This window comes from Macrotis lagotis, chromosome 8 (genome assembly GCF_037893015.1).
Source record: "Macrotis lagotis isolate mMagLag1 chromosome 8, bilby.v1.9.chrom.fasta, whole genome shotgun sequence".
Classification (NCBI taxonomy): domain Eukaryota; kingdom Metazoa; phylum Chordata; class Mammalia; order Peramelemorphia; family Peramelidae; genus Macrotis; species Macrotis lagotis.
Genome location: NC_133665.1, coordinates 57,557,675 through 57,568,147, shown reverse-complemented (window position 1 = coordinate 57,568,147; position 10,473 = coordinate 57,557,675). Strand labels below are relative to the sequence as shown.

At 39.0% G+C, this 10,473-nt stretch overlaps 1 protein-coding gene across 1 annotated transcript; it reads left to right on the top strand.

Annotated features, from left to right (window-relative positions):
* Positions 1–2,729: 2,729 nt before the first annotated feature.
* Positions 2,730–6,399, top strand: LOC141494818 (mast cell tryptase-like). Its single transcript, XM_074196000.1, has 6 exons — positions 2,730–2,762; positions 2,905–2,965; positions 3,585–3,747; positions 4,278–4,543; positions 5,525–5,688; positions 5,829–6,399. The coding sequence occupies exons 1-6, from the start codon at positions 2,730–2,732 to the stop codon at positions 6,063–6,065; spliced, it is 924 nt and encodes a 307-aa protein (XP_074052101.1). The 3' UTR covers positions 6,066–6,399.
* Positions 6,400–10,473: the final 4,074 nt, after the last annotated feature.

Genomic DNA, 10,473 nt, shown 5'->3' with positions numbered 1-10,473 from the left:
TTTTGAGAATTCTGTAATTTGGTTATGATAGTTCTTGGAGTTTTTATCCTGGGGTCTCTTTCTGAAGGTGTTCTATGTATTTTAAGGTCTATTTTATATTTTTGATCTAGTATATTAGGACAGTTTTCCATAATAATTTCCTGAAATATATTTTCCAGGCTCTTTTTTTGATCTTGGCTTTCTGGTAGACCAATAATTTGTAATTTATCTCTTCTGGTTCTATTTTCTAGGTTTTTTGTTTTTCTTCAATTTTTTCATTCATTTGATTTTGTTTGATGGAATCTTGATTCATTAGTTTCTATTTATCTAATTCTAATTTTTAAGGGTTTTATTTTCTTCAATTAGCCTTTTTGTTTATGTTTTTCCAGTTGGCTACTTTTACTTTTTAATAAATTGTTTTCCTTTTAGCTGAGTTGCATTCCTTTTCCAGTTGGTTGATTTGACTTTTAGATGAGTTGAGTTCCTTTTCCATTTGGTCAATTTTATTTTTTGATGAGTTTCATTCTTTTTTCCATTTGATTATTTTTATTTTTAGATGATTTTATTTCTTTGGTCATTTTTTCATAATTTTCCTGCATAATCCTCATTTCTTTTTTCCATTTTTCTTCTTCCTCTCTTCTTTGATTTTAAAAAATCTTTTCAAAGCTTTTCTATGAGGTTTTAGATTTGAGTCCGATTCATAAAGTTCTTTGAGACTGCCTATATAGGTAATTTGTCCCTGCTTTCTTCTTCTGAAATGGCATTTTTATTATTTCTATTTTAATAGTAGCTTTCTATGATTAGTGCTTTTTTAGTCATTTTGATTGTTGAGTTCTGTTCCTGGGGTACAGGGGATATACTCCCAAGCTTTTTGTCCTAGGACTGAGGTTTGATCCCTGCTTATCACTTGCTAAGATGTTGCCTATGCAGCCCATGTGTTACCTATGCAGAGGTTTGTTTCCTCCTATATGTGCAGACTCTGCCTATGTAGTAGTTTGTTCCCAACCTAGTCCTGTCTGGTGCCCAATGTTCCCAGGGTTAAGACTTTGTCTGGAAAATGGGACCTTCCTTTTTGGCCTGCTATCTAATGTCCATGACCTGGGCTGTTGTTGATCTACCAAGACCTGGGATGCTGCCTAGCTGCTGGGACCTGGACTACAAGGTAGCTAGAAACCTCCCGCTGGCTTCCCTGCTCTCTCGCCTAGTAGGCTTTACTTCTTCTTTTCCCCTGAAGAGACAAATCCTCCATGAAGGTCCTCCATGTGTATAAAGTTGAAAACTTGTTTAAATCTTTTTTTTTTTGTGGGTGGAATCCATAGCTTTAATGTTTGTGTGTATAGGCTTCAATTAAGATTATGTTGGAAAAAATTCACGCTGCCATCTTAGTTCTGCCCCAGAAGTTCTATTCTGGATTGCCTTTTGGAATAGTGCAAATTACTTTGGATTATTCATAATCTTTTCCAGAAACAAAAACTCATTTTTTAAGTATTGCATTCTTGTGACAATATTGTATGACTAAGAGTCATGAAACAGTATCTGAAGAATTGCACCTGAGGTTCATATATGACAATGAGAAGTACATGGTGAGTATGAGGGATGTCACTAAGGAAATTTATGGCATGGGAAAAGAGACAACCTGGTCATATAGTGAGAGCAAGGAAGAGTCAATGGACTGATCCTATACTCCATTGATTTCCTCTCACTGTCAAGAGAAAGCCAGGAAAGTTCTTAGTCAGTTGGTAATGAACTTATAAAAAGTCATATATATGGACTGTCCATTGTAGGCAGGCATGTCTTAGCTATCATATACATTGTTGGAGGACTAGCTATATGAATGATATTTTAGATTCTTTTGGAGTATTACAGTGTGAGGAGTCCCCATTAGTCCACCATGGAAATAAGAATAGTTTCTAATAGGTAAAGAATGAACTTGTATGGTAGACCTTGGGAATGAGTCTGTCCCAGGGCTCCCTATTGGATAGATCCACAAATTCATATAGAACTAGGCAGATACCATTCTCTCTTTGGGACCAAGAAGGAGCAGATGATGGGATAAACCAGGTTTGGAACAAGTACATAGAAATGGCCTAAAATTTAAGAACCACTGCCACCTATTAGACCTTGGAAAGTTATTTTACTTAACTTGTTCAAAGTCTCTGGGTTTCAGATTTCTGATTCCTAATTGGAATTGGACTAGGAAATCTCTGAGATCCATTCCAACACTAACATCTTTAATCTTAGGATCATATTCATCTATTCATTTATTCATTTCATTTTTTCATTTGTTCAACATGAATTAAATATTTGATGTGGGAAGAGCACTGAACTAGATAGAGGGGGCAATTTAAAGCTTAAACATTTAGATCCTTAGAATTTATTTCTAGAAGAAGGAAAAGACAGAAACTCAGATAGTTAATTCTGTACAAAGTTACAAGATAAATTGTTTTTAGAGGGTCAAAGCAAAGTACTATGTAAATTCATGATTCCCTAATCCTACTTGGAGGTATAACTCTCATAATCTCTGATTTATAGAGCACCTGGAAATAGGGAGAGGTTAAAAGAATTAGAAACAAGATGGAGATAGAGAAAAGGACAGGAGCTTAGGCATCCAAGAGATCATTAGCTAGACTTTTCAGCACACTTCCAGTTCCTTCACCATCCCCCTTCACTTTTGAGAAGAGGGCCGGGTGACCCTGTCTTACTTCCGTCCTCTATTTCCTGCCCTTGGATGATAAATAGAGGTCCAACTAATGGGGAGGACACAACCCGGGAGCTTGGACATGGTAAGAATCTTAATCCTCTATAGAGACCCTATTTCCAAAGCCCCAGCTTCTAGCTCCACATTGCAGTTTGCTTCAATCCAGATCCTGACATCTGGATCTGCACTCTGCTGACTTTAGTCCCCTTCTCTCTTTATTCTTCCAGATGTTGTGCCTGCTGTTCCTGACCCTTCCCCTCCTAGGGAGTTCAATCCCTCTGATTCAAGGTGAATGTCCCTGCCTGATCTTTAAGTACCTGTCCTTGCATTTATCTCATGGGGAGTGATACCTGAGGTGCATATGAAGATGCTTCAACTCTTCCTCTGGGATGAGATGAGGAATCCTTGGGGTGGTTGCTATTGCTGGGAAACAGGACTTCTGAGATCCCACTGGTAGTAGTTTTTTTAATAGTAGAAAGAGGGATAGATTCAGAATAAGAAAGACCTCTAGGATCAGCTCCCATCACTGATACTTATTAGCTGTGTGACTTGGGGTGTTAAGGCTTTCTTTCTGAATGTAAGTTTCCATATTTGTCAAATTATAATTCCTTAAGTACCTATCTCACATGGTTGTTGGTAGGATCAAATGAGGTCCTATATATGTATATTGCAAAGCTCCCTGAACTGTACAAATGTAAGATTCTTAACAAATGTTTGTGATAATATCATTATCAGTATTTTTGTTGTTAAAATTATTGTTATGGGAAAGAATATGATCCTTTAGCTGAGACCCAGCCAAGATATAATCTTAAAAGCAGAGGACAGTCACTGCTGAAGTGTGAAGTTTTCCAAGAAGCATTTGATGTCTAAAAACATGATGGTACAGTCACTTTTTTTTCCTCCTTAGACAGGGAGCAAGTTGGCATTGTTGGAGGTGATGAAGCTACAGAGGGAGAGTGGCTTTGGCAGGTCAGCCTCAGGGGTCAGGCCAGTGGATACTGGCAGCACTTCTGTGGTGGCTCCCTCATCCACCCCCAGTGGGTACTGACTGCCTCCCACTGCTTTGGGACGTAAGTTTCCCCTTCCCAACTCATCTGAATGGACATGAATGAACTTAGAATGGGGAGAAGAAAAGAGATCTAAGGCCAGGAGTCAGGGAACCTGAATTTGAATCTACTTTCTGTCATTGACTCACTATGTAGCTTTGGATTTTTTTTTGTTTACTAATTACTATTAATAGTATTATTTACCTATTTCTTTAGGGTTAAATTTCTTCCTTTATATAAAAGAGAGACAAAAGTCTTTTACTTGTTTTCCTCAAAAATGAAAGTTGGGGACTGTGTATTTTTTAAAACCAAAGTGTGCCACATGCATGTGACACTATTACTCACTATTACTTAACTGGGAAATCCAGGTGAGAGAAAGAAAGGTGATAGGCAGTGAGCTGGAGAACCTTATAGTGTTGGAAAGTTGTGGCAGGCCTTGAGAAGCTTAATCATCAAGTCTGCAGGGGTTGGAGGGAGAGTTGTTGAACTCAGCTGTGGCCCTCCAGCCCAGACCCAGAATCCTTATAGGAACATTTCTTTCCTTATTCTGCCAGTATTCCATTGGAGCCTTCAGCCTTCAGGGTCCAACTGAGGGAACAACATCTATATTATGAGGACAAGCTACTGCCCCTGTCGAAGATTGTTATTCATCCCAACTATACCTTTGTTACTCGGGGTGCAGATATCGCTCTACTAAAACTGAAGAACCCTGTGGAACTGTCTAGACATATTAAACTTATTAGCCTCCCTAAGGCCACAGAGACCTTCCCCTTGGATTCGGAATGCTGGGTGACTGGCTGGGGGAATATTGATTCTGGAGGTGAGCATTGGGATGGAAATGTACTTTCATGGGTCTTCTCAGATTTACCAATGTTGGTGCCAGGGTCAGACCTAGGCATGCTAATACTTGGGGATGGGAGAGGGGAAAGAGTGAGAAAAAGTTAAGAAACATACATTTTTCCCCTCCATTAGCAATTTGAATTATTTAATAAGAATTCTGGACCCTTATCCCCATGGGTCTACATACCATATTCCTCTGTGTCTATGTCCCATGAATGGAAAGGGCATTGAATTTGAAGTCAAAAGAACCTGAATTCAAATTCCAACTCTAACACTTATTAGCTATATGAAATATTGCTTCCTTTTTCTGAGAGTCAGTATCTTTCATTATAAAATGAGGGTACTGAATGAGTGAGTGCATGAATAAGAAAGAAGTTATTCAGCTCTTACTTGGTGCCAGACACTGTACTAAGCTTTGGGAGTAAAATAAAAAATGGAAAAATGACCCAGTTCCTGACCTCAAGGAGATTCTAATAGAGAGAGACAACACATTGTTATCAGAGCTTTTATATAGTGCTCTTAACTTTGCAAAAATGTTTTTCAAATATTTTGGTTTTTACTCACATGGGAGGTAAGGGATATTGCTATCTTCATTTTACAGAACTGAAGTAGTCAGAGGTTAAATGATTTGTCTAGGGTCAGATAGCTAGTGAATGTTTTAGGGTAGATTTGGACCCAGACTTTTCTCAATTTCAAGTCCTATCCACTGTGTTTTAGTCACTGCACCACTGTGTCTCTAGGCACAGATAGGACCAGAGAAGAGAATTTAGGGCTGGAGAATTGCAGGGTTAGTGAACTGATCAATAGGACAGTTAATTGATGACTCTGTGGCTTCCTATGTGGATTGGAACATCAAGTAGACCTGTGATCTCTTACCTCTATTTCTCATTCCCCTCTCCAACTCTTTCTAGAAGCCAGGGCAGTATTGATTCATTTGCACCATTGTCTCTTTCTTTTGCAGTATCCTTGCCCCCACCTTATACCCTGAGGCAGGTGCAAGTCCCTTTGTTGGATGTGAAAAAATGTGATGAAGATTATCATGAGGGAATGTACACTGGCTCATCTGTTAGAATAATTAAGGATGACATGCTATGTGCTGGCAAACCCCATGTAGACTCCTGTCAGGTGAGAGACCTTGGATGTTTCCTTCTTCCTACAATCTGTCTCCCCTTCCTATACCCCCTGCCCACATTACACCTTAGAGATTACCTCTCCTGGAAATTCTCACTTTAGCTAATGCTAACAGATTCTCTCTTGCCTTTTAGGGTGACTCTGGAGGGCCCCTGGTCTGCAAAGTTGGGAACTCCTGGAAGCAGGTTGGGGTAGTGAGTTGGGGAATAGGCTGTGGCATGCCCCAAAAGCCTGGCATCTACACACGTATCACAAGATATGTGGATTGGATCAACAAGCACATTTTCCCATGCTCCTCTACAAATGCAGAGTGTCTAAGCCTTCTAAGTCCATCAAACCATCCCAGTTCCTCAACTTCCCCATCTCCCTGACCCTGTATTTCTCTGAACTCAGTCTTTTCCTCTTAAAATCTCCTTCTCTGAAACATCCCCCCTTCATCAGAGGCATAGTCCTAGGCTATGAGTTCAGACACCTAAGTTCTAGTTTACTGATCTTTCACTTACTCCTTCTGTAATCTTGGACAAGTCTCTTTTTCTTTCCTTTTTGCTGAGGGCATGAACATTCTTCTGACCTTGGGATTCAATGGTCCTGTGAGTCTATTCTATGAATTATCTTGCAGAGGTTGATATCTGAGGCAAGAAAGAGGGGGAAATGGACTCATTTACATGATATTGCTTGCATTTCATTAAACTGTCTGCAAACCCACCTTGTTCTGGAAGCAGTGTTTTCTTTGTGCTGGCTCAACCTGTTGAGCATGTTCTTCTAATGTTTATGGAATCTTTTGGGGAAACAATTATATCTCCTCCCACTGACCAAAGGGGATTAAGGGATATCAAGAAAGGCTTTCCATAATAAAAAGTAATCTCATCACCTAAAAAAATAAAATTCAACACCACTATGAGAGATAAATTATTCTATCACATATTATTGGACAGTTTCAATCATGTCTGACTCTGTGATCCCATTTTGGGATTTCTTGGCAAAGATATTGGAGTGTTTTGCCCTTTCCTTCTCCAGCTCACTTTGCAGATTAAGAAACTGAGTCAAACAGGGTTAAGTGAATTGTCCAAGGTCACCCAGTTAGGAAGTGTATGAAGTCAGATCTGAACTCAGTAAGAAGAATCTTTGTGACTACAGGTTTGTCACTCTATCCATTACATAACCTTGTTGTCTTCTATCATGTGGGCATGTCCCAGATAACCTAAAGTACTCCAGAAAAAAAAAATTAACAAGGAGCCATTCCAAACAACAGAGTTTAGCCATTAGAATTTACAATGACCTAAATGTAGCCACCACCCCTTTATCAGACCCACTAGAGAGTTCAAGCTTGCTGACGTTCCATCACCCAAACACCTCTAAGGAAGCCCTGTGCCCTACCTCATGGCATGTAGCCCAGGCCTCTGAACATAAATTGAACCCTAGGTAAGCCCTGCAGCAGCTTCCCCTAAATCTGGTTGAATCAGAAAAAATCTTAATTTGTATAAGACCTGCTCCCCTTAAGCTCGATGGTGACAGAAAAGCAACTAACACTTCATTCTGATCAGATTCCACTAGTCTTTACTCTTCAAAGGACAAGCAGAACCAGGACCATAGTCAGGTCCAGAAACCTTACACTGTAAAGGTTTTACTTTCTGTGTGGGCTGACAACCTTTTTAGGAAGGAGTTCAAAATGTCAAGCTTCCTTTTGTTATTCTTTCAATCAAACCATTTAAACATACATGACTACATCTTAACCTTCCCTTTTAAAATTTTTTAAAATTTTATTTTTAATTTATGGATTAAAACAAGCATTTTCATAAAATAGCACAATAAAAAGATGATTGTGCATTAAAGTGCAAATCTATTATGCCCAATTTGTTATTTTTTTCAAATATACAAAATTGACACATAAATTTTTTCTTCTCTACTCTGTCCCCCTGCCCTAGAGATGGCTATCATTTGACACAAATAGGTAAAAGAAAGAACATAATAATAGTAGCTAACATTTATATAACATCAGGTGCTGTGCTAAGCATTTCACAATTATTATTTCATTTGATCCTCATAACAACCATAAGAAGCAGGTGCTATTAATATTTTTTAGATGAAGAAACTGAGGTGAAATGACTTGCCTGGGTCATACAGGTAATAAGTGCCTGAGGTTAGCTCCAGGCTCAGTGCTCAATCCACTACCACCTAGCTACCTGACCTTGGACAAATTGTATTACCTTGTTGGGTCTCACTCTTTTCACCTGCAAAACAGAGAGGTTGGGCTAGCTGGGCTCTGAGGTTCTTTACAACTTCAGATGAGAATTCCTATCATTTTTATGATACTCTCTGCAAATACTACTGTGTTCTATTCCCTGGGGGAGAAAGAGCTGGGAAAAAGTCACCTAATCTAATCTCCAGTCTTCCTGATATTCTTATCTGATCACTAGACCCAGATGACACCTGAGGAGAAAGTAAAGGCAGGTGACTTAGCATAGCACCCTCTCTATCAAAACTAATTCATGTGCTTGTCATGTTATCATCTCTCTGATGTCATGGTCTTCTTCAAGAATGAAGGACAGGCCCCTCTCAAGAATGAAGGACAGGCCCCTCTCTCTCCCATCATGAGAGGTGTGCCATTTTGTTAAGATAGCTTAATAAAAGCTGTTTTAATTACTATGGACCAAGAATTCTCGAGCCATTTATAACAATTTGGGGGCTCATCTTCAGATATTAATGTAAATCTCTTTTCCTGATATTTTCCAGGAAGAACACAAGAAAATAATGCATGCAAATGACTTGATTTCAAGCCTACTTTCTTCATGTTCTTTGCTGGGGAAATATCTCAGAGATTCCTGGGAAGATTGACCCAGGTTTGGAGCCAAGAGTGATTAAAATGTTTGGGAGTAGAACCAAGGTAAAGGGGAGATTTCCAGGGTGGCATCGATGGCCAGAACCACCCTGGACTGGCTGAGAAGTCCTCCAGGTGGGAGAGCTGTCCCAGCTGGTAGCTGGAAGCCAAGGAAGTCAGTAGGAAGCTGATTGGATCCAGTACTGTGTTAGGGAGTTCGAATGTTCCCATAGGAGTGTGTGAGTGTTTGTTCTATGTCCTGCCTTGTGTAAGTGTCTGCATTAGGCATTTCTGGGTCTGGGGATTCATCTTAAGTTTTAAATTGTGAAGGAGCTGGGAGTTGGGCTGAGGAGTTTCATAATGAGGGGGAGAAGGAAGTAGGTGTGCAGAGGCCCCTATGTGGACATCAGCCCCTCCCTCACTGAGCTGGTGGTAGCTGTGCTGGTGTGTAAAGTTAAAGAAAAAAGGGGAGGGGGATTCTTTTTTTTTTTAGATTTTATTTATTTTGAGTTTTACAGTTTCCCCCCATACTTGTTTCCCTCCCTCCACCCCCACAGAAGGCATTCTGTTAGTCTTTACATTGGTTCCATGTTTTTGATCTCAGTTGAATGTGATGACAGAGAAATCATATCCTTAAGGAAGAAAAATAAAGTATGACATAGTAAAATTGCATAATAATAATATGATGTTTTTTTTCTAATTTGATGGTAATAGTCTTTTGGTCTATGTTCAAAGTCCATAATTCTTTCTCTGGATACAGATGGTATTATCCATGGCAGATAGCCCAAAATTGTCCCTGGTTTTTTTACTGAAGGGATGAGCAAATCCATCAAGGTTGATCATCATCCCCATGTTGCTGTTAGGATCTATAGTGTTTTTCTGGTTCTGTTCATCTAGCTCAGCATCAGTTCATGCAAATCTTTCCAGGCTTCCCTGAATTCCCATCCTTCCTGGTTTCTAATAGAACAATAGTGTTCCATGACATACATATACCACAGTTTGCTAAGCCATTCCCCAATTGAAGGACATTTACTTAATTTCCAATTTTTTGCCACCACAAATAGGGCTGCTATAAATATTTTTGCACAAATGATGTTTTCACCATTTTTCATCATCTCTTCAGGGTATAGACCCAATAGTGGTATTGTTGGGTCAAAGGGTATGCACGTTTTTGTTGCCCTTTGGGCATAATCCCAAATTGCTCTCCAGAAAGGTTGGATGAGTTCACAGCTCCATCAACAAAATATTAGTATCCCAGATTTTCCACATCCCTTCCAACACTGATAATTGTCCTTTCTGGTCATATTGACCAGTCTGAGAGGTGTGAGGTAGTATCTCAGAGAGGCTTTAATTAGCATTTCTCTAATAAGTAATGATTTGGAGCAATTTTTCATATGACTTTGGATTGCTTTGATTTCCTCAGCTGTAAATTGCCTTTGCATATCCTTTGACCATTTGTCAATTGGGAAATGGCTTGTTTTTTCGAAAATTTGACTCAGTTCTCTGTATATTTTAGAAATGGGTCCTTTGTCAGAAATACTAGTTGCAAAAATTATTTCCCACTTTACAAATTTCTTTTGATCTTGGTTACAGTGGCTTTGTCTGTGCAAAAGCTTTTTAATTTAATGTAATCAAAATTATCTAGTTTGTTTTGAATGACTTTCTTTATCTCTTCCTTGGTCATAAACTGTTTCCCTTTCCATAGATCTGACAGCTAAACTACTCCTTGATCTTATAGTTCACTTATAATATTGTTTTTTTCATGTCTAAATCCTATATCCATTTGGATCTTATCTTGGTATAGAGTGTGAGACAATGTTCTAATCTAAGTTTCTTCCATACTAACTTCCAATTTTCCCCAACAGTTTTTATCGAAGAGAGAGTTTTTATCCCAATAGCTAGACCCTTTGGGTTTATCAAACAGCAGATTACTATAATAATTTCCTGCTATTGCACCTAGT